At 42.5% G+C, this 22875-nt stretch overlaps 1 protein-coding gene across 1 annotated transcript in view; it reads right to left on the reverse strand.

Annotated features, from left to right (window-relative positions):
- LOC125452015 (NSFL1 cofactor p47-like) overlaps window positions 1-22378 on the reverse strand; it is a 48804-nt gene extending 26426 nt beyond the window's left edge. Inside the window, exons 1-4 of the mRNA XM_048529900.1 lie at window positions 22204-22378; window positions 8327-8430; window positions 5418-5498; window positions 4100-4256 (exon numbers count right to left, since the gene is read on the reverse strand). Of these exons, the coding sequence (XP_048385857.1) occupies window positions 4100-4256; window positions 5418-5498; window positions 8327-8430; window positions 22204-22314 (453 nt within the window). The 5' untranslated portion in view covers window positions 22315-22378. The remainder of the gene's footprint in view (window positions 1-4099; window positions 4257-5417; window positions 5499-8326; window positions 8431-22203) is intronic.
- Between the last annotated feature and the right edge of the window lie 497 nt (window positions 22379-22875).

The following is a 22875-nucleotide window of genomic DNA, read 5'->3' on the forward strand; positions in this document are numbered from 1 at the left end:
CACCTTGATAGAGTGGACGTGGAGAAGATATTTCCACTGGCAGGAGAGACTAGAATCCGAGATGGATTCTTAGAGTGAAGGGATGACATTTTAGACTGAAATAAGGTTAAATTTCTTCAGGCATGTGGTGGTTAATCTACGGAACCACTGACGTGGAAAGCTGTGACAGCCAAGTCATTGAGCGTATATGATGGGGATAGAAACGTTCTTGGATTTGTAAAGGAATCAAGGGTAATGGGGAAAAAGGCAGAAGATTGGGATTGATCAGTCATAATCAAATGGTAAAACAGACTTGATGGGCCAAGGGGCCTAATTCTGCTCCCATATCTTATGGAACCTCAGTTATGACTTGCATCATAAGCCTCTGCAGTGTAGTTGGTGCATTTTTAACGTTCAACATTAAGGCCTTAATACGTACCAGCAGAATTACGCTTTTCAATCCATCACATCTACCCTGCCATTCGTCTGGTAATCCTGAACTCCACTTTCCTGCCTTTTCCCTAGAACCTTCAACTCCCTGATTAAAAATCTCTCTCAGCCTAGTACATACTTGATGACACAGTCTTGACAACTCTCCTCGCTAAAGAATTACAGACTCCCCACCCTCAGGGAATAAATTTCCTCATTATTTCTGTTCTAACTAGACTCTACTTCCTTAATCAGAGATTATGCCCTTTTTTTCTAGGCTGTCTCTCAGAGGAAAACAAGATCTCCGCATCTTCTCTGTAAAGTCTCCAAGAATCTTGTATGTTTTAATAAGGTTGCCTGTTATTTTCCTAAACACCAATGAGTACAGGCCAAACCTACTCAACTTCTCCTCATAAGAAAATCCTTCTTCAATGCCAGGAGCATCCGGAATAAGGTGGGTGAACTTGCAGCATGGGTTAGTACCTGGGACTTCGATGTTGTGGCCATTTCAGAGACAGGGACAGAGCAGGGACAGGAATGGTTGTTGCAGGTTCCGGGATTTAGATGTTTCAGTAAGAACAGAGAAGATGGTAAAAGGGGCAGAGGTGTGGCATTGTTGGTCAAGGACAGTATTACAGTTGCAGAAAGGGTGTTTGGGGACTCGTCAACTGAGGTAGTATGGACTGAGGTTAGAAACAGGAAAGGAGAGGTCACCCTGTTGGGAGTTTTCTATAGGCCTCCAAATAGTTCCAGAGATGTAGAGGAAAGGATAGCAAAGATGATTCTCGATAGGAGTGAGACAGACAGGGTAGTTGTCATGGGGGACTTCAATTTTCCAAATATTGACTGGGAACACTATAGTTCGAGTACTATAGATGAGTCAGTTTTTGTCCAGTGTGTGCAGGAGGCTTCCTGACACAGTATGTAGACAGGCCAACAACGGGCGAAGCCACATTAGATTTGGTACTGGGTAATGAGCCTGGCCAGGTGTTAGATTTGGTAGTAAGTGAGCACTTTGGTGATAGCGATCACAATTCTGTTATGTTTACTTTAGTGATGGAAAGGGATAGGTGTATACCACTGGGCAAGAGTTATAGCTGGGGGAAAGGCAATTACGATGAGATTAGGCAAGATTTAGGGAGCATAGGATGGGGAAGGAAACTGCAGGGGATGGGCACATTAGAAATGTGGAGCTTATTCATGGAAAAGCTCCTGTGTGTCCTAGATAAGTATGCACCTGTCAGGCAGGGAGGAAGCTGTAGAGTGCGGGAGCGGTGGTTTACGAAGGAGGTGGAATCTCTGGTCAAGACGAAGGCGGCGGCTTATGTTAGGATGAGATGTGAAGGCTCAGTTAGGGCACTTGAGGGCTACGAGGTAACCAGGAAAGACCTAAAGAGAGAGATCAAAAGATCCAGGAGGAGACATGAGAAGTTGTTCGCAGATAGGATCAGGGTAAACCCTAAGGCTTTCTATAGGTATTTAAGGAATAAAAGAATGACGAAAGTAAGATTAGGCCCAATCAAGTATACTAGTGGTAAGTTGTGTGTGGAGTCAGATGAGATAGGGGAAGCACTAAATGAATATTTTTCAACAGCATTCACTCTAGAAAATGACAATGTTGTCGAGGAGAATACTGAGACACAGGCTACTAGACCAGGTGGGTTTGAGGTTCATAAGGAAGAGGTATTAGGAATCCTTCGGAGGGTGAAGATAGATAAGTCCCCTGGGCCAGATGGGATTTATCCTCGGATCCTCTGGGAACCAAGGGAGGAGATTACCGAGCCTTTGGCATTGATCTTTAACTCATCATTGTCTACAGGAATAGTGCCAGATGACTGGAGGACAGCAAATGTGGTTCCCCTGTTCAAGAAGGGGAGTAGAGACAACCCCGGTAATTATAGACCAGTGAGCCTTACCTCAGTTGTTGGTAAAGTGTTGGAAAAGGTTATAAGGGATAGGATTTATAATTATCTAGAAAAGAATAAATTGATTAGGGATAGTCAGCACGGTTTTGTGAAGGGAAGGTCGTGCTTCACAAACCTTATTGAGTTCTTTGAGAAGGTGATGAGTAAACCGGTTGATGTGGTGTATATGGATTTCAGCAAGGCGTTCAATAAGGTTCCCCACAATAGGCTATTGTACAAAATGCGGAGGAATGGAATTGTGGGAGATATAGCAGCTTGGATCGGAAATTGGCTTGCTGAAAGAAGACAGACGGTGGTAGCTGATGGGAAATGTTCATCCCGGAGACCAGTTACTAGTGGTGTACCACAAGGGTCGGTGTTGGGTCCACTGCTGTTTGTCATTTTTATAAACGACCTGGATGAGGGCCTAGAAGGATGGGTTAGTCAATTAGCAGACGACACTAAGGTCGGTGGAGTTGTGGATAGTGATGAAGGATGATGTAGGTTGCAGAGAGACATAGATAAGCTGCAGAGCTGGGCTGAGAGGTGTCAAATGGAGTTTAATGCAGACAAGTGTGAGGTGATGCACTTTGGTAAGAGTAATCAGAAGTCAAAGTACAGGGCTAATGGTAAGATTCTTAGCAGTGTTGATGAGCAGAGAGATCTCGGTGTCCACATAAACAGATCCTTGAAAGTTGCCACCCAGGTTGACAGGATTGTTAAGGCGGCATACAGTGTTTTAGCTTTTGTTAATAGAGGGATAGAGTTCCGGAACCAAGAGGTTATGGTGAAGCTGTACAAAACTCTGGTGCGGCCACACTTGGGAGTATTGTATACAGTTCTGGTCACCGCATTATAAGAAGAATGTGGAAGCTTTGGAAAGGGTGCAGAAGAGATTTAATAGGATGTTGCCTGGTATGGAGGAAAGGTCTTACGAGGAAAGGCTGAGGGACTTGAGGCTGTTTTCATTAGAGAGAAGGTTGAGAGGTGACTTAATTGAAACATATAAAATAATCAGAGAGTTAGATAGGGTGGATAGGGAGAGCCTTTTTCCTAGGATGGTGACGGCGAGCACGAGGGGGCATAGCTTTAAATTGATTGGTGAAGGATATAGGACAGATGTCAGAGGTAGTTTCTTTACTCAGAGAGGAGTAAGGGAATGGAACGCTTTGCCTGCAACAGTAGTAGATTCACCAACTTTAGGTACATTTAAGTCGTCACTGGATAAGCATACGGACGTACATGGAATAGTGTAGGTTAGATGGGCTTCAGATCGGTATGACAGGTCGGCACAACATCGAGGGCCGAAGGGCTTGTACTTTGCTGTAATGTTCTATGTTCTATGCCTGGGATCAACCCAGTGAACCTTCTCTGGACTCCCGGACCGACAGTACACCTTTCCTTAGGTGAGGGTACCAAAATTGTACACCGTATTCCAGGTGTGTTCTAACTGATGTCTTGTACAACTTTACCATGCCTTTCCTATTTTTATACTGCATCCCCTTTGCCTTCCCTATCACCTGAACTTGAATGCTTGATTTTGGTCATTTATGCACCTGAACTCTTAATTTTTTTTATGGATGTGAATTTTGTTTACACAGATTTGTCTTGAAAAGGCAACACCACCAATACTACTTTGTCACTTGAAACAGTCTAATTGTTGAATGTTTATCTGCCCATTCATACATTTCACCTGTGAAGCTTTCAAATGCTTTTGTTGTATCCTAATGAAACATGGAGAATGTTGAATTCACAATGGTTCTCTAGACAATCCTACATTCACTTACCATAGCTCTGTTTGTCTCTCCTGTCCAGTGATCAACTGGAACTGCTCCATGTTCTTTAGCTCCTTTAAAAAGATCATCCACAATTTCATTTAGATTCTTTTTCTTTGGCGGTCCAACTATCTGCTGGCCACTGTTTTCAGAGCCACCTGCATAAAAGCTTAAAAAAATTAATATGCAGTGAGTGAAACCAGTGCTTTCCCTTATAAACAAAACAAGGTACACGTGAGCATAATAATCGTCATTGCATTCACTTTCGCTCTCTAAGCAGTGAAGAAGTGCACATCTTGTTGGCATACACATTCATTGCCAGGTACTCCTTCCATGAAACAATAAATCAGGGAAGAAAATAGATGTTTCACTGCTTGTAAGCTCAACTCAAGTTACCGACCAGTTACTGTACCCACCAACTTATGACAAAATAACCAAAAAAGACTAGATAACAAGATTTGGCAAGTTTTGGTCGAGGGAGGAAGGATGTTGGGAGAAGATCCTTTCTTCCTTGAGCATTTCTTCATAAGCTCTTTCTCAGCAACTTAACGATAAATTTTCCTTCCATTCAAGGAAAGTTCTGTGCAGAAGGCATAGGCACACAATTGATTGTGTTTTTGTAGCCCATAGTGCGAAAGACGTAAGAAATAGGAGCAGGACATTCAGCCCCTCAAGCCTCTCATTCTATGAGATTATGGCTAATCTGCCCCAGGTCTCAACTTCTCATCTGTGAATTCAACCATGGATTCTGTAACTTTGGTTTAAGGGTAAGTAAGTGATAGCTGCTCATATACAGTTGCAGCTGCTATGCTGTGCAATACATCATGGTTTGAGGGTAAATCGGAAACCTGATAGGTTGCAACCAGTAATAACAGTGGGTCAAACCTTGCTTGTTGTGAAACTATGAAGATAGGTATTTTGCCAGTGATTCATAGAGATAGGTTACGGTTGTGCAATGTACGGCATTTCCTCAGCATTGCTATCTGCTGAAATTTAAGACATGACATGAACAATTTGATTTTAATTTTGTTTTGTTTATGAAACATTTCCCATTCATACAGCAGCCCTTTGCAAGGAAAAGTATTAATATACATTCAATGAGAATTGTTGGTTCTAGTCCTGAGATCTCTAGAGATCAGCCCCACAAACTGTCTTGGCTTGATTTTGAATATCCAACAGTTGATTAACTTTATGGAAAATGAAGCATGATCTCTACTTAACAATTAATTCAGATTGCGCAGAGGCTATTCCCTATTTGACAGTCAAGGTTATCTTGGTGATTATCAAGTGGAGCTGTTTCCAGCCTGCTACAAATTTGTAAAGTCCTTACCGTTGACCTTCATCAGCTGAACTGTTACTTCGCTCATCCTTCTTCAGGTCTTTCAAGGATGATATTCTGGAGGTACCAGTGCTAGATGACAGGAAAAAAATATTGCTTGAATTATTAGAAAGAAACGTTTAAACAATCAGTAGTACGAATTTCCAACCTCTACTTAGACTAATACTCACTAATTCGAGTGCAACCTAAATGTTATATTTGCTAAAATGAAAAGAAGAGTTAATTGTGTTCATAAAACTGACTTGTGCAACCTCAAATCCTTTTATCCCATGGCAACCACGCTGTCTGCCACCTAGTTGCCCAAAATATCACTGTCCAGCCACCTCTTTCTCTTGTCCGTTTACAATCAACATTAAAATCCACCTACACACTACGCTCTAAATCATGGCACCATTCATTTATTCCTTTGATTCAGTGTCAAGTTTTATCTGGTTACATATTCACAACATACCTCGGAATTTTTCTCCAAATAAAAGCTACTATACATGACATTATTGATAACTTCCTAGATTATACAATGTATCATTTGTAACATATTGATATGATTGATACACACAAACCTCAGTGAAGAGCTATAATTGACGGTGTTATAGTGTACTGGAAGGTGATGGTTTAGCGGTATCACCAGACTATTAATCCAGAAACTCAGCTAATGTTCTTCGGGCCCCGGTTCAAATTTGAAATCAATTAAAAATAAATCTGTTTTTGACCATGAAACCATAATTCATCTGGCTTATGTCCTTCAGGGAAGGGAATCTGCCATCCTCACCTGTTTTATGTGACTCCAGATCCACAGCAATGTACTTGATTCTTAAATGCTTGCTGAAATGGCTTAGTTACCCACTTAATTCAAGGGCAGCCAGAGATGGGCAATAAATGCTGTCTAGCCAGAGATGCTTACGTCCCACAAGTGAATTTAAAAGAAGGCTCTACTCTAGGGATATGGGCATAAATTTGGAGGAATTTAAATTCAGTTAATAAATCTGGAAGTGAAAATTAATGTCAGTCATGGGAAACATGACAATTATCATTAATTCTCATTTAACAAGTTATCAAGTTCACTAATATCCTTTAGGGGAGGAAATCTGCCATCTTTACATGGTCTGCCTATATGCAGTTACAGACATACAGCAATGTATTTGATTCTCAACTGTCATCTGAAACAGCCTAGTGAACCACTCAGATCAAGGGGCAATTAGGGATGGGCAACAAGCTCCAGCCTTGACAGCAAAACTCACATCCCACAAAGGTCTTTTTAAAAAAAAAACACACACAATCTCGGTTGTTAGCATCTTTTCCATTCAATATTTTAAAATGTCTACTCTCTCTATTTGAGCACAAAGACCACACAAAGAGACAAGAAAGGCAGTTGACAAGGACCATAAATTGCAGTCATGGAGAAAATGTGCAAGGGCAGATATCCATAATTGGGCTGACAAAACAAACACTTAAAATAATAAATATATAAACAATGGCTAAATAGTATTTAAAAGCTGGAATCAAGCAGTAAGCAAAGTGCATCAAATACAAAAATCCCAGAGTTGGGAAGGTGAACTGATAACTTGTAAATGGCATTTTATTTAGACAAATGTATGCAAATATATGGAGTGATCCAAAGAAAATTCGCCTGTGATACACGATACAACAAAAGAGATGGTTTCTGGTGTATTACTTGACAGCGATGATATTAACAGAAGGGGCAGCAAAAAGGAAAGCCAAATTGGCCTTTGGACGTACAGTGAGAGGAAAACAGCAGAAATCCCTGAAGAGTTGAATCAATCCGGACAAGTAACTGATAAAATACACATGGAATTCTGTGGAAAATTCTGACAACAAAGGTAAGAATGCAGAAAATATTAACCAAATTGATAACCTGTTAAGATGCTCAGGTCAAGAATATGAAAAGCATCAAAAGGACTGGCCAGATACAGCTAAAATTTGAATAAAATGGTCACTTGAAGAATTTGAGAATATAAAACCTACTTAATTTTTCTGAGGGGAGGAAATCATCAATCACCATTCTTAAGAGTTCTGGACGACAGCCAAGCCCTTCTATTAGCTTTCAGCCTCACTGTTCATTCCCATACATATGCAATTCAAAACCGCGGCTGCTTAGAAACTACTTTAATGACACAACTTGAAAATGACCCTGAGGTTTATATCTATCATAAATGAAAAACGTTCATGAAACCATCAGGTCACCTTAAGTTTAGGATGGTGGCACTTCAATTCCATTTTGAGCTACTGAATCAAGCAATAAGATATGAGCGAAACATCTCCAAAAGTGATAGAATTCAACAGCTGAGAAAGACCTTTTTTTAAACAGAGCACAAAAGTGGCTTGAAGTTTTGGAAGCATGTTTGGTAGCGAATTATCTATAACCAGACAGATACCAAATTGGTGGCTGGGCCAAAACTTACATCCAGGCACCATTCAAATCTAATAAAATGTGAGGCTGGATGAACACAGCAGGCCAAGCAGCATCTCAGGAGCACAAAAGCTGACGTTTCGGGCCTAGACCCTTCATCAGAGAGCTCTGATGAAGGGTCTAGGCCCGAAACGTCAGCCTCTCTGATGAAGGGTCTAGGCCCGAAACATCAGCTTTTGTGCTCCCGAGATGCTGCTTAGCCTGCTGTGTTCATCCAGCCTCACATTTTATTATCTTGGATTCTCCAGCATCTGTAGTTCCCATTATCTCTGATACCATTCAAATCTGATGGTTTCTTTTTCAGAATGACAAAGTGCTGTTTGGTTTGTAATTGTAAATGTAAAAACAGACTGTTCTGATGAACTTAGAAAACTCAAACTAAAAGGGGGCTGCAAGGCTCTTAACTAAAATTTATAACACTCAAGTTTGAAACAGAAAAGATAATCTTCAAAGTACTTCTGATATTTCTTACCTGCGAACTGCAGGTTTGCAATTAGTAGTATTATTAAACATTGGTGATTCATGGTGAATAAGTCGATCGTCACCCTCATTCTCATCGAATTTAGCCAGTGCAAGCTACATAAGAAAATGGAGATAAAGTTATTATTCAGAAATGCTTTTCAATACTTTTCAGCAGATTTTGCTACAATCAGTAGATATGTTGTTGACTTGCTTGTCGAGCTGGCTTGTTCTTGTTCAGACATTTTGTTACCATGCTAGGTGACATCATCAGTGGAACATCCAATGAAGCAATGTTATTCTACTCCACTTGGAATTTCTATAGTCTGGTCCGTTGTGGTGAATAGTGTTGTTTCTGGTTTTGATCCGTTGGAGTTTGTATATACCATATACCAATACTGCATGACGAACTTTCCTTAATATCGGTACACTCTGACATCAGTTTAACTGGGACAAGGTAACCATTGCAGCCCAAGCCAAATCTAAAGATAGACAGGCACAGGAATTTCTACAGGCACGGCTCTCCACGTATACTTCAATCAACAAACATACAGAATTGGGCCCCATATACACACCCATACAAATCGAAACCGGAAATGACACTACTCACCATAATGGACCAAGTCATATAAATTCCAAGTGTGGTAGAAAAACATATCTTCATCGGAGGGTCCACTGATGATGTCAGCTAGCACAGCGACGAAACGTTTGAACAAAAACGAGCCAGCTTGGCGAGCAAGTCAACAACCTCAACAGATACAGATTGAGGAGAACCATTTTGGATGACTGATAATTATTTTTTTACAAAGGCTATGTTAAAGTTGATGAAAAAAGTACGTTACTGAAAGCGCTAAAGGTAAAAATTATAGTAAATCCTTCAGTTAAAGCCACATTTGAAATATACAGAACAGTAAACTTTGTGACTCTTTCTGCCTTTGCTTCTGATTTTAATATCCTAAATTCTATCACTTAGTTGATATCAATGATTTTTAATGTGGTCAGATCCTATACAGCAGGCTTCCCAAAGTCTGGGTTACAGCCACTAGCATGATTGTGAGAAGAGATTTTAGCACTGCAAGCTCTCAGTCAGCACTGGAAATCCTAAAGTTTATCCTAGGGGTGCTAAGATTTAGAAGGCTGTTTTGAAAATTGACTCCTGCTGCAAGTAAAGGGACCCTTCACCCACACCCAGCTCAACTGCTCTCACATCCCCACAAATCTACAACATTTTAAATAGGTCACACAAGGAAATGGTCTAGAAAGCACTGCACTAGAAATAATAGAAAAGGGAAATAGAAAACAAGGGGATAAACAACTATCAATGACAAACTGCTGTACTATTCATCACTGCAGTTTTGTAAAAGTATTGGCAGAAGCTTTACTTGAGGTCACATACATGAATGTTTAACCGGGGAAACTTCACAGATTTATTTTAAACTGGGGATGAACTTGATCAGGCCAAGGGGAGATATCCACGCTAATGCGCTTTAAGACTGCAAACATCTTCTCTCTGGTAATTTGTATGCAGTCCAAAACTCCTGACTTGTTTCCCTTATTTTCTTAGCTTTTATGATTTTCTCCTCAATGAACACAGAGGAGAAATGTTCATTGAAAATCTCCCCCATCTCCTGTTGCTCCACATGTAGACAGCCATGCTATTCTTTATTCTCTCCCTGGCCACCCTTTTACTGTTAGTGTAGCTATAGAACTTTTTGGCATTATCTTTAACCCGATCTGCCACATGCATCTCAGACCCTCTTTTCGAACTTCTGAATTCCCTCTTAAGTGTGCTACTACACTTTTTATAGTCTCCCAGGGATTCACTTGAGCCTGGGAGCTTAAACCCAACATATTCCTCCTTCCTTTTCCTGACCAGAACCTCAATAACCCTCATCAGCCAGGGATCTCTAAACCTGCCCGCTTTTCCATTCACCCTAACAGGTACTTACTCTCTCGGGACTCTTGATATCACACTTTTAAAAGCCTCCCGTTTTCTGGTTGTTCCTTTTCCTTCAAACAGACTCACCCAATTGACATCTACCAATGCTGCATAATGGCCCCAAAATTGTTCCAGCTGCAGTTTAACACCTTAACATGTGGACCTGTCCTATCTTTTTCCATAACAAAGTTAAAACTAACCAAGTTATGGTCACTGGACCCAAAGTGCACTCCAACTAACACTTCAGTCACTTGCCTGACATTGTTTCCTAAGAGGAGCTCCAGGGTTGCACCATCCTGAGTAGGGCCCTCTACACATTGATTTAGGAAACTTTCATGGACACATTTGACACATTCCACCCTACCCGGGCCTTTTTCACTCTGGGTGGCTAAGTCAATACAGGAGAAATTAAAATCTCCAACTCATAATACTGTATTATTCCTACAGGTACCTGCAATCACTCTACATATCTGTCACAGCAGAGTGACCATCTCCTTCTCATTTCTAAATTCTAACAGTACAGCCTCATTTGATGACCCCTTAAGAATACCCTGTCTAAGCACTGTTGTTATGCTCTCCCTGGAGCATAGGAGGCAGCAGGGTGACCTTATAGAGGTTTATAAATCATGAGGGGCATGGATAGAGTGAATAGCCAAGGTTTTTTCCCCAGGGTGGCCAATTCCAAAACTAGAGAGCATAGGTTTAAGGTGAGAGGGGAAAGATTTAAAAGACTTAGGGAGAATCTTTTTCACACAGAAGGTGGTGTGTGTCTGGAACAAGCTGCCAGAGAACATGGTGGAGGCTGGGACAATTACAATATTTGAAGGGAATCTGGACGGACATATGAACAGGAAGGGTTTAGCAGGATATGGGCCAAATATTGACAAATGGGACTAGATTAATTTAGGATATCTGATCAGCATGGATGAGTTGGTCTGAAGGCTGTGTTTCCAAGCTGTACTGCTCTATGACTCTGACTCTATAGTTATAAATCACTTTCAGTTTTTTATTTAGAGCCGCATTACAGTAGGGAAAAATGAAAAGAGTATGGCAATTTAAACCATTGGGAGTGAATTAACGTTTGGGTGTAAAGTATTTAATTTGTGAAGGTTGTTACTAAAGCAGATGTCACCAAGCATGTTGGAAATAAAATATTTCCTTTCTATTTAGACTTAATCACGTACAGCTTACAAGAAAGGTATTTTGTAAATTATAAATGAGTTTGGTCCCATTACTTTATTTCTGACTACATGGAAAGTTTAAGCACGAGATAATGCATGCTTAACCAGAGATTGCCAGATTAAATAGCTCGGTTATGTTCACTTATTTTGCTTCTCATGTGCTGCTCCAGTATTTAACCTTACTCGCTAGATTTATTTATACCACAATGATTGTAAATGTGTGAGGTTACTCTCCATACAGCCACGCAGGTAGAGCAAGTAGTGGAATTTTGGCCTTTATTGCTAAAAGAATGGAGTTAAAAAGTAATGTAGTGTTGCTGCAATTGTACAAGTTGAGACCGTGTCTGAAATACTATGAACAGTTTTGGTGTTTTAGTTGATAAATGATGTAATTGCATTGGGAGGCAGTTCAACAAAACTTGGCTAGATTAGGTCCAGAGATGAGAGGTTTGTTTTCATAGATCACAGAATCCCTACAGTGTGGAAACAGGCCCTTTGGCCCAACAAGTCCACACCGACCCTCAGTGCACCCATCCAAACCCCTCCTCCTATAACCCACCTATTCGACACATCCCTGAACACTATGGACATTTTAGCATGGCCAATCCACCATAACCTGCACATCTTTGTACTGTGGGAGGAAACTGCAGCACCCGGAGGAAACCCACGCAGACACTGGGAAAACGTGCAAACTCCACACAGGCAGTCACCCGACGGTGGAATTGAACCCAGGTCCCTGGTGCTGTGAGACATCAGCACTAACCACTGAGCCACCATGTGAATGGGCTGTTTAGGCATGTACTGACCAGAATTCAGAAGAATAAGAGAGGTTTTAATTGATGTATATCAGGTGATAAAAGGATTGACAAAGTAGACATAATGATGTTTTTTTTTCTTAGGGAATCTAGAAAGAGAGGTCATAGGAACAGGAGTAGGCCAATCAGCCCCTCGAGCTTGCTCCACCATTCCATAAGCTAATGGCTGATCTGTGGTCAAATTCCACATGTCTGCCTCAGGCCCATAACTCTTGATACCTTTGCTTATGAGGAATTTGTTTATTTCAGATTTAAATTTTACTGTTTAAGAAAGAGAGTTTCAAATCTCCATTACTCTTTGTGTGTAGAATTGAAGACATTCAAAATTTTAGGCAAAGAGGTGATGCATTTAAAAGATGAGGAGGAATTACATCTCTCAAAGTGTTAGCAATCTGTGTAATTCAGTACCCAGAGACAGTTAGAAATGGGAACAGGATTGTATCGTTTGACCCTTTGAGCCGACTGTGACATTTTCCCTGTAACCTGACTGATCAAGAATCTGAGATAAAAGGAATTGCAGATGCTGGAGAATCCGAGATAGCAGGGTGTGGAGCTGGATGGGCACGGCGGGCCGGGCAGCATCTTGGGAGCAGGGGGGGGCTGGTATTTCGGGCCTGGACCCTTCGGGTTGGGGGGGGGAGATCTGGGATGGGTGGGGGGAGGCGGATCGGGGATGGATGGGGGGGGTGGAGAAGAGACAGATGGGTCAGGGGGCAGTGATGGAGCCAGTAACCTGTTTGATCTCTCACCTATCCCCTCCTCCCACCTCAATCTGCACCCCCATTTCCTACCTACTAACCTCATCCCGCCCCTTGACCTGTCCGTCCTCCCTTGACTGACCTATCTCCTCCTGACCTCCCCACCTACACTCACCTTTACTGGCTCCATTCCCGCCTCTTTGACTTGTTTGTCTCTCTCCACCTGTCTTCTCCTCTGTCCGTCTTCGGTCCGCTTCGCCATCTCTCCCTATTTATTTCGGGTCCCCCTTCCCCTCCCCCAATTCTGAAGAGGGGTCTGGGCCCGGGACAACAGTTTTCCTTCTCCTGGGATGCTGCTTGGCCTGCTGTGTTCATCCAGCTCTACACCTTGTGATCAAGAATCTGTCTATTTCAGCCTTAAATATAGACAAGGGCTCTTTCTCCACAGTTCTCTGAGGCAAGGAGTTCCAAAGACTCAAAACATCTCAGAGAAGAAGTTCCTCCTCATCTCAACCCTTTTATTCTAGGACTCTGCCCTGTGGTCCTAGACTGTCTCATGAGGGAAAATGGCCTCCCAGCATTTACCCTGTCAAAACCATTAAGAATTCGATATGTTTACATGGAGAGTGTAGGTTAGATGGGCTTCAGATCAGTATGACAGGTCGACACAACATTGAGGGCCGAAGCGTCTGTACTGTACTGTAATGTTCTATGTTCTATAAGATCAAATACTGTACAACACTACATCAAGCAAAACAACAGCAGGTTTAAAAATATGCCATGTTCATGTCACCTTACTTTCAATCTATAATCAACTCTTACATTTCTTCTAAATGTGTCAGATGCAATCACGGCAAGTTAAGGTAAAACAAAATTGAAGCATTAAGTGGACATCACATCTAAGGATGCACAGATACCAATCAAGCAATATCTAAGTATACTGTCTTACATCTCCCAGATACTTTAACATGCTTGATATGCGAAGAATTAACCTGAATTGTAGCAAATGGTTGTTACAAAAATGTCTGTGCAGTCTATGTATTTTAAATTCATATTCAAAAAATAAGCAAACAGTGAAATAACAACCAAGTGCAAAAACATCTTCAGTCAACTCCCATAATGATTATTAAATTGGATGTATTTCTTTCTTCCTCATGATCCTCCAATGTATTTGAGAACAATGCCTTCGAAGAAGTCTCCTGATTTCTCATTTTGCCATGGAAACATTTCTCATGGAGACACAGAGGTAGATGAAAAAAAACAGAGGGTGAAATGCCTCCTTGTTCTATAGAATGCTGAAATTTAATGTAGAAATGGATTTTCACAGCTTCACAACAAACTTTTGCAAAGTTGTGCTTTCAGAAGCCATTTAAAAGTTGAAAGTAAGGTACAAAGGGCAAAGGGTTTGGGCGAGATTTCCACAGACTCGGACAGAGGCAACTGAAAGGTTTGCTGCTAAATGCTGAAGACAGCAGGAGAAGCACAGGACTCCAGAGAACATAACAAGTGTAATAAGCTAAGAGGAAACTGTATAGTTGAAAATTACGATTATAAATTCAGTCCTCTGTAGATAGGTAGGTGATGCGAGACTAAAATGACAGGCAAATGAGACATGGTAAGGTAAATAATGCAGGTGGTAGAATTTTGGACAATTTGAAACTTATGGATATTTGTGGACCAGGAGTTCATGAAGAATTCTCCCTTTTGTGCGTTATAGTAGCAGTACCGCTAACTTTGGGATGGAGACAAATAACGTGGCAGAGACGGCAAAGCAACAATGCTAATCTATAGCATATGGAGTTTGAAACTCACGTCTGTCTAACAGAATGCTGAAATTGCTAGCTATATAATTCAATGTGAGTGGGAAAGCAAAGTAGAAAATACAATGAACAGGTAAGATGCAGAAATTTCAGTTGTGATCAAAAATTATAATTCATCTCTCCGATGTTCATTTGAAAAAAACTGATTCATCTGTAACAACGTCTGGCAGAAAACTGTCACAAATGTACAGATGAACGTACATCCAAAGGAAGTCGGAAAGAAAGTACAGTTGTATGTAAACGTACAGAAGTTAAATTTCATGATTGCAAGTCTCTGGGCTCAAACATAAAAAAAGCTAGGGCAGAAAAAGGCTGTTTGTCCCCTCAGATATGCTGCCTCATTCAGTAATAAAATAGCTGATCTGATCTTGACCTCAAATTCACTTTCCTATGTGCTCCATAAAATCCCAATTCCACTACATTTCAAAAATCCATCTAATTTAGCTCAGTATTTCAATGATTCAGCCTCCACAGCTTTCTGAGAGAATTTCAAAACTTCAAGACCCTCAACAGCGAGATTTTTTAGTTCTGCCTTAAAATGGGTGTGTTCATATCCTGAATTATGCCACCTAGACTGCTTTGCTGTGGTCAGCACAGAGATGCAGTCCCAGAGCAGTGGCACGTGCAACGAACAAGTCCTGTGTGGGGGCCAGCGCGGTGAGGCATTCCTAGAACTTGCCTTGGAGCAACCGTGAGCTGGTAAGGAGAGTGAAGGCTTGGAGCACAGCAGGGACAGTTGTTGGACTGGGTTCTTGTGGGGACGTCAAACCATGTGGGGAAGCCCCTGTGCTGAGCTGCTACAACATAATGCTTACTGAAATCTATTTATCTGACTGTAATATCATTCCTTTAACTATGGCTTATTCAGCGTTTGAGTGAAGATTTGTGGCTCTGGTTGTAGAGGTTAGTGTGTTTGCCAAGCTGGGAGGTTTGATAGTAGACGTTCGTCCCCTTACTAGGTGACATCCTCAGTGCTGTGGAGGCTCCTGTGAAGTGCTGTTGTCTCGTGCCTGTCCGAATTTATATGGCCTGGTTTTTGCCAATTCTGGTTGTGTGTTATAATGGTCAGTATATCGGGTCTAATTTAAAGTGTTTGTTGATGGAGTCCACGGATGATCGCCAAACCTCCAAGAATTCCCTGGCTGTCCTCTATTTAGCTTGTCCAATGATAGTAGTATTGTCCCAGTCGAAAGTGTAGTTTTTCTCATCTGCGTGCCGTGAAACCAAGGACATCTGGTCGTAGAACATAGAACATAGAACATAAAACATTACAGCACAGTACAGGCCCTTCGGCACTCGATGTTGTGCTGACTTGTCATACCAATCTGAAGCCCATCTAACCTGCACTATTCCATGTAAGTCCATATGCTTGTCCAATGACGACTTAAATGTACTTAAAGTTGGCGAATCTACTACCATTGCAGGCAAAGCATTCCATACCCTTACTACTCTCCGAGTAAAGAAACTACCTCTGACCTCGTGCTCGCCGTCACCATCCTAGGAAAAAGGCTCTTCCTATCCACCCTATCTAACCCTCTGATTATCTTACATGTCTCAAATAAGTCACCTCTCAACCTTCTTCTCTCTAATGAAAACAGCGTCAAGTCCCTCAGCCTTTCCTCGTAAGACCTTCCCTCCATACCAGGCAACATCCTAGTAAATCTCCTCTGCACCCTTTCCAAAGCTTCCACATCCTTCTCATAATGTGGTGACCAGAACTGTACGCAATACTCCAGGTGCGGCCGCACCAGAGTTTTGTACAGCTGCAGCATAACCTCTTGGTTCCGGAACTCGATCCCTCTAATACTAAAAGCTAAAACACTGTATGCCTTCTTACCAGCCCTGTCAACCCGGGTGGCAACTTTCAAGGATCTGTGTACATGGACACCGAGATCTCTCTGCTCATCTACACCGCCAAGAATCTTACCATTAGCCCAGTACTTTGCATTCCGGTTACTCCTACCAAAGTGCATCACCTCACACTTGTCCACATTAAACCCCATTTGGCACCTCTCAGCCCAGCTCTGCAGCTTATCTATGTCTCTCTGCAACCTACGGCATCCTTCGTCACTATCCACAACTCCACCGACCTTAGTGTCGTCTGCTAATTTACATCCTTCTACGCCCTCATCCAGGTCGTTTATAAAAATGACAAACAGCAGTGGACCAAACGCCGACCCTTGCAGTACACCACTAGTAACTGGACTCCATCAAGGCCATTTCCCATCAACCATCACCCTCTGTCTTCTTTCAGCAAGCCAATTTCTGATCCAAACTGCTATATCTCCCACAATCCCATTCTTCCGCATTTTGTACAATAGCCTATTGTGGGGAACCTTATCGAACGCCTTGCTGAAATCCATATACACCACATCAACTGGTTTACTCTCATCTACCTGTTTGGTCACCTTCTCAAAGAACTCAATAAGGTTTGTGAGGCACGACCTACTCTTCACAAAACCGTGCTGACAATCCCTTATCAATTTATTCTTTTCTAGATGATTATAAATCCTATCTCTTGTAACCTTTTCCAACACTTTACCAACAACTGAAGTAAGGCTCACTGGTCTATAATTACCAGGGTTGTCTCTACTCCTCTTCTTGAACAGGGGAACCACATTTGCTATCCTCCAGTCTTCTGGCACTATTCCTGTAGACAATGACGAGTTAAAGATCAATGCCAAAGGCTCAGCAATCTCCTCCCTTGGTTCCCAGAGGATCTGAGGATAAATCCCATCTGGCCCAGGGGACTTATCTATTTTCACACTCTGTAGGATTTCTAATACCCCTTCCTTGTGAACCTCAATCCCACCTAGTCTAGTAGCCTGTATCTCAGTATTGTCCTTGACAACACTGTCATTTTCTAGAGTGAATACTGTCGAAAAATATTCATTTAGTGCTTCCCCTATCTCCTCTAACTCCACACACAACTTCCCACTACTATCCTTGATTGGCCCTAATCTTACTCTCGTCATTCTTTTATTCCTTAAATACCTATGGAAAGCCTGAGGGTTTACCCTGATCCTATCTGCGAACAACTTCTAATGCCTCCTCCTGGCTCTTCTGAGATCTCTCTTTAGGTCTTTCCTGGCTACCTTGTAACCCTCCAGCGCCCTAACTGAGCCTTCACATCTTGGGTAGTGTCTCCCACCCATCGTCATCCTCTAACCAAAAAAAAGGTTCTGTGCGCCAGAATGGTAAGGTAATTAAGATAACAAAGTGTGGAGCTGGACAAACACAGCAGGCCAAGCAGCATCTCAGGAGCACAAAAGCTGACATTTTGGACCTAGACCCTTCATCAGAGAGCTTGGATTCTCCAGCATCTGCAGTTCCCATTATCACTGTTAAGGTAACTCGTTTATTTTTTTATTTTTCAACAGCCTCTTTGGGAATTTAGAATAATGGGTGTAGAGGTCAGGGCGGTTGAATGTTCCTCCTGCAGAATGTGGGAGATAAGTGTCCCTGCTGACTACATCTGCGGGAAGCGCACCCAACTCCAGCTCCTCAAAAACCGCGTTAGGGAACTGGAGCTGGAGCTGGATGAACTTCGGATCATTCGGGAGGCAGAGGGGGTTATTGAGAGGAGTTACAGGGAGGTAGTCACTCCTCAGGTACAAGAAAATGGCAGATGGGGTATGGTCAGGGGCCAGAAAGGGAACCGGCAGGCAGTGCAGGGATCCCCTGTGGACATTCCCCTCAACAATAAGTATACCGTTTTGGATACTGTTAGGGGGCTTGTGTTGTTTAGTTGCTAGCTGGTGTTCATTATTACTTGCTGTGTTTGAATGCTAACATTTTGTGCTTCATCTATAAGGATACCCAAACCTTGGCACTGTATCAACGTGAATGCAATATCACAGGAGACCAAAGGCCCAGTTTTAAATGTGCATAGGTAAGTGGTCTTGAAGCGAACTAATTGACCCGAAGTTAAAATACTGTTTGAGTTGTTCCAAGGTTCAGCATTTAACTGTTTTACTCAAAATGTAAGAATTAATTTTGCTGAAAAATAAAACATATACTTCCTGTATTGCACTAAGAATCAGGCTGGACAGTAAATTCTAAGATTACTAAAGCTCATTTCAGAGTGTCGAGTACACAAATAAACGTGCCAGAACTGTACACAAAGGTAACATGTTGAAGATGTTACATGTCTATAATAAAACCAGAAAGTGCTGGAAACGATCACGTCCGCCAAATTTTTAAATAGGTCAACTTGAAACGTTGACTTTGTTTCTCTCTACTTCGATGCTGTTTTATTCTTAAAGAATACACAGAATGGAATTAATTACAATTTAAACGTTTGATAATAGTTGTTTCTTTTCAAAAACAGCCTAATATTAATACTTTTGAGACACATTCGGACAGTGAATTATTCATAATTTTGATTGTTTCTGGGAAATTTGAACAAACAAATGGCAAGCATACATTTGACAGAACACTACACAATGTATGACAATTTTGAAAATGTATATGCTGATTTTAAGTTGATACATTTGAGCATTAAGAGCATTTTCATTTTAATGAAATACATGACTGCATTCTGAATAACAGTAATGAATCACATTTTTAAAATCCACTTTAATTAATCAAACTGGTAATGTGAACCAAACATGAAGTTATCAAAAAGCAATCTGCCAAGACATATGGGTAATCAACATGAGGCTAGTAATCTAGGTGGCTAGACTTCTATCAGAAACAGAAATACTATTTAAACTATTGAGCAATAGGAGGACAGCTAACAGAAATTCAAATAATAATGGGGCAGATTTTGTTGGTGAAATAACAGTAGTGCTAACAGCAATCTCAAGTGACTGTGCATGTGGATAAATGCATCAATCTGGAAACTACTTTCTGTGAATGATGTTCCTTCAATTGAAGAAGGGTCACTGCACATAAAATGTTAACTCTGCAATCTCTCCACAGATGCTGTGAGACCTGCTGAGTTTTTCTAGCAATTTTGTTTTAGTTCCTGGAAAGGTATCTATATCCTCATTCAAGTACACAGAACAGTGGGAGTTTTCTGGACTTGCCTTAAATATGGACTAAGCGTGCCAGAAAAGAATGAGAGTATTTCTAAACCAAAGCAAGTACTCTGTGAAAGGTACACTAAGTCAAAGCTCTTGTCACACATAATTCTGAAGTAGCTCAGGAATTTCTTCTCACAGATGGTCATTAAGCTTCTGAATTTTTCTCCCAGGAAGTAATGGAAGCTGGATCATTAAATATTTTTAGTGCTGAGTTAGGCAAATTTTTGACTGACAAGGGAACCATGATCTTACTGTGAGCGGCCCAAGGTGAAGAATGGTCTTTCTCCTGCTTCTATTCTTCATGTTCAAACAATCTCTCTAGCAAATAACGTCAAGTTTTTGTGAAGACTTGAATTATTGCTGCAGTTTAAAGTGAAAATATTTTTTGAAAAACTTTTATTTCTCTCAATTAGCAAAGTATGCAATGGCTTGCTCTGTTCAAATAGGTTGAAGGTGCCCAGTTGCATAGTTGGCCAGCAGGAACTCAGCAGTGTAAAGATTCACACAATGTCATTGGGGCAAATTCATTCTCATCTGAATTTTTGAATGATTTATCGTCACTTGCATTTTACAGTGAATAACACCATGAAATACTGCGACAGGCTTCAACTGTCACCATAATCTGGCCCCATTTTGATCATTAGATTGGAGTTCTCTTATTTTGAAACTATGCCCATGGTTCTAGAATGATCCACAAAAGGGAACATACTCTAAGCATGCACCTTGTCAAGCCCCCTCAGATTTATAAAAACCAAAAGAACTGCAGATGCTGTAAATCAGGAACAAAAACAAAGTTGCTAGAAAAGCTCAGCAGGTCTGGCAGCATCTGAGAAGGAGAAAACACAGTTAACGTTTTGAGTCCGGTGATGTTTCGCGTTCTGAATAAGGGTCACTGGACCCGAAACGTTAACTCTGTTTTCTCCGTCACAAATGCTGCCAGACCTGCTGAGCTTTTCCAGCAACTTTGTTTTTTGTCCCCTCAGAATTATGTGCGACAATGGTTATGAGTTAGAGTACATTTAAAGCATAGGTTGCTCGTTCACCACATTACAGCAAAATGCAACTTAATGTACTTTACTATGTCGAGAACAATGCCTTTGATTTTGTGATCATCAGTGAAGGTAAATGTAGCCTCCATGGCTGTTACTACAGTGACACTTCCTGCTGATAGTCACTATTATTCCTGTGATCTGGGGCATGAAGAAATCTCTAACTTCTGAAACCACTGGAACTGAGCAAAATCAATCTGTATTGTCTCTATCAAATACGGAGAAAGAAGCATTTGAGTCAAGTAAACCAAACAGCATTGGAGTTGCAGTAATTTTGATCAGTATTAATCAACTCATTTTTCCAGCATTTGATCCATCATCTCAATGCGGCATGATGGCTCAGTGGTTAGCACTGCTTCCCCACAGCGCCAGACTCACAGGATCAATTCCACCATCAGGCAACTGTTGTGTGGAGTTTGCATGTTCTTCCCATGTCTGTGTGTGTTTCCTCCGGGTGCTCCAGTTTCCTCCCATTGTCCAAAGGCGTGGAGGTGAGGCAGAGTGGCTATTCTAAATTGCCCACAGCATCCAGGGATGTGCAGGTTAGGTGGGTTAGTCATGGGAAATGCAGCTTTACGGGGTAGTGGGGTGTGTTTGGATGGGGTTGCTCTGTGGCAGGTCAGTGTGGCCTTTACCACACTGTAGAGATTCTATGAACTTGTTTAATGTGTCTAACCCTGAACCAGAAAGCCTTGGGTTCAAGTGCGTTATAACTTTTATAACATGCCCCAACAAGTTGTTTAAAATCACCCAAAAATGTTCCAGTGGGTGTAATGAGCCAGTATCAGGATTAATCGCTATCGTTGTACTGACCAAAACACAGTAATCGATCAAAACGGTGAAGAATAAGTGCTTCTGAAAAAGGGTCTTGGCCTGAAACGTCAGCCCTCCTGCTCCTCTGACGCTGTTTAATCTGCTGTGTTCATCCAGGGGGTGGGGGAAGTGTGTGTGTGTGTGTGTGTGTGTGTGTGTGTGTGTGTGTGTGTGTGTGTGTGTGGGGGGGGGAGAGGGGGTGTGTAGGGGGTGGGGGTGAGAGGTGTGTGTGTGTAGGGGGGTGGGGTGGTGTGTGTAGGGGGGTGGAGGGGAGGTGTGTGCGTAGGGGGGTGAGGGTGGAGGTGTGTGCGTAGGGGGTGAGGGTGGAGGTGTGTGCGTAGGGGGTGAGGGTGGAGGTGTGTGCGTAGGGGGGTGAGGGTGGAGGTGTGTGCGTAGGGGGTGGGAGGGAGGGGAGTGTGTGGTGGGCGCGGGCACCGGGCCCTCTCCTGTCAGGGAGCTGTCGGCCTGGGGACGGCCGCCTTCCCCCGGCAGCCGGTACCATCCGCCCTCAGCGGCCTCACCGAAACGCCCTGAGCCCGCCCCATTACCTCCATGTCCCAGCCGACAGCCTCCAGCCGAGCCCGGGCCTCGTCTTCCACCGATCCCGTCAACCGAGACAGGCGCCGGGTCCTATCGACCCGCTCCGCGGCGTCCGCCATCTTCACCGGCCACCGCGCTCGGCGTCTGCCCCTCTGCCTCTGTGTGTGGGAGAGATCCTCAGTCTCCGCCTCGGGCCCGTGCGCGCCCCCTGCCGCCGCTCCTCCGGAGCTGCAGCCAACTCCCGCTGTCTCTGGAGGAGCAACAGGGACAGCAGGATCCCACTGTGAACAGAGAGGGCAGCGAGCTGCCGCATGCCCTGTCTGAGCTCCTCCTGACAATGAGCTCCACTTTCTCCTGCCCACTCCGTTCACAGCTTACTAATATCATTGCACACACCCGTGAAGGGTGCTGCCAAAACTTAACAAATGGTCACTGGAGGGAGAGAGAGGATGGGTGTATAGACTCATACAGCCATAGAGTAATACTGCATGGAAACAGGCCCTTCGACCCAAACTGGCCCATGCTCACCATGGTGCCCACTCAGCCAGTTTCAATAGCCCGCATTTGGTCCATATCCTTCGAAACCCTTCCCATCCATGTACCTATCTGAATTTTTTTTTTAAATGTTGCTGTTGTACCTGCCTCAACCACTTTCTCTGGCAGCCCATTCCATACACGCA

The sequence above is a fragment of the Stegostoma tigrinum genome, chromosome 5 (assembly GCF_030684315.1).
Source record: "Stegostoma tigrinum isolate sSteTig4 chromosome 5, sSteTig4.hap1, whole genome shotgun sequence".
NCBI classification, from domain to species: domain Eukaryota; kingdom Metazoa; phylum Chordata; class Chondrichthyes; order Orectolobiformes; family Stegostomatidae; genus Stegostoma; species Stegostoma tigrinum.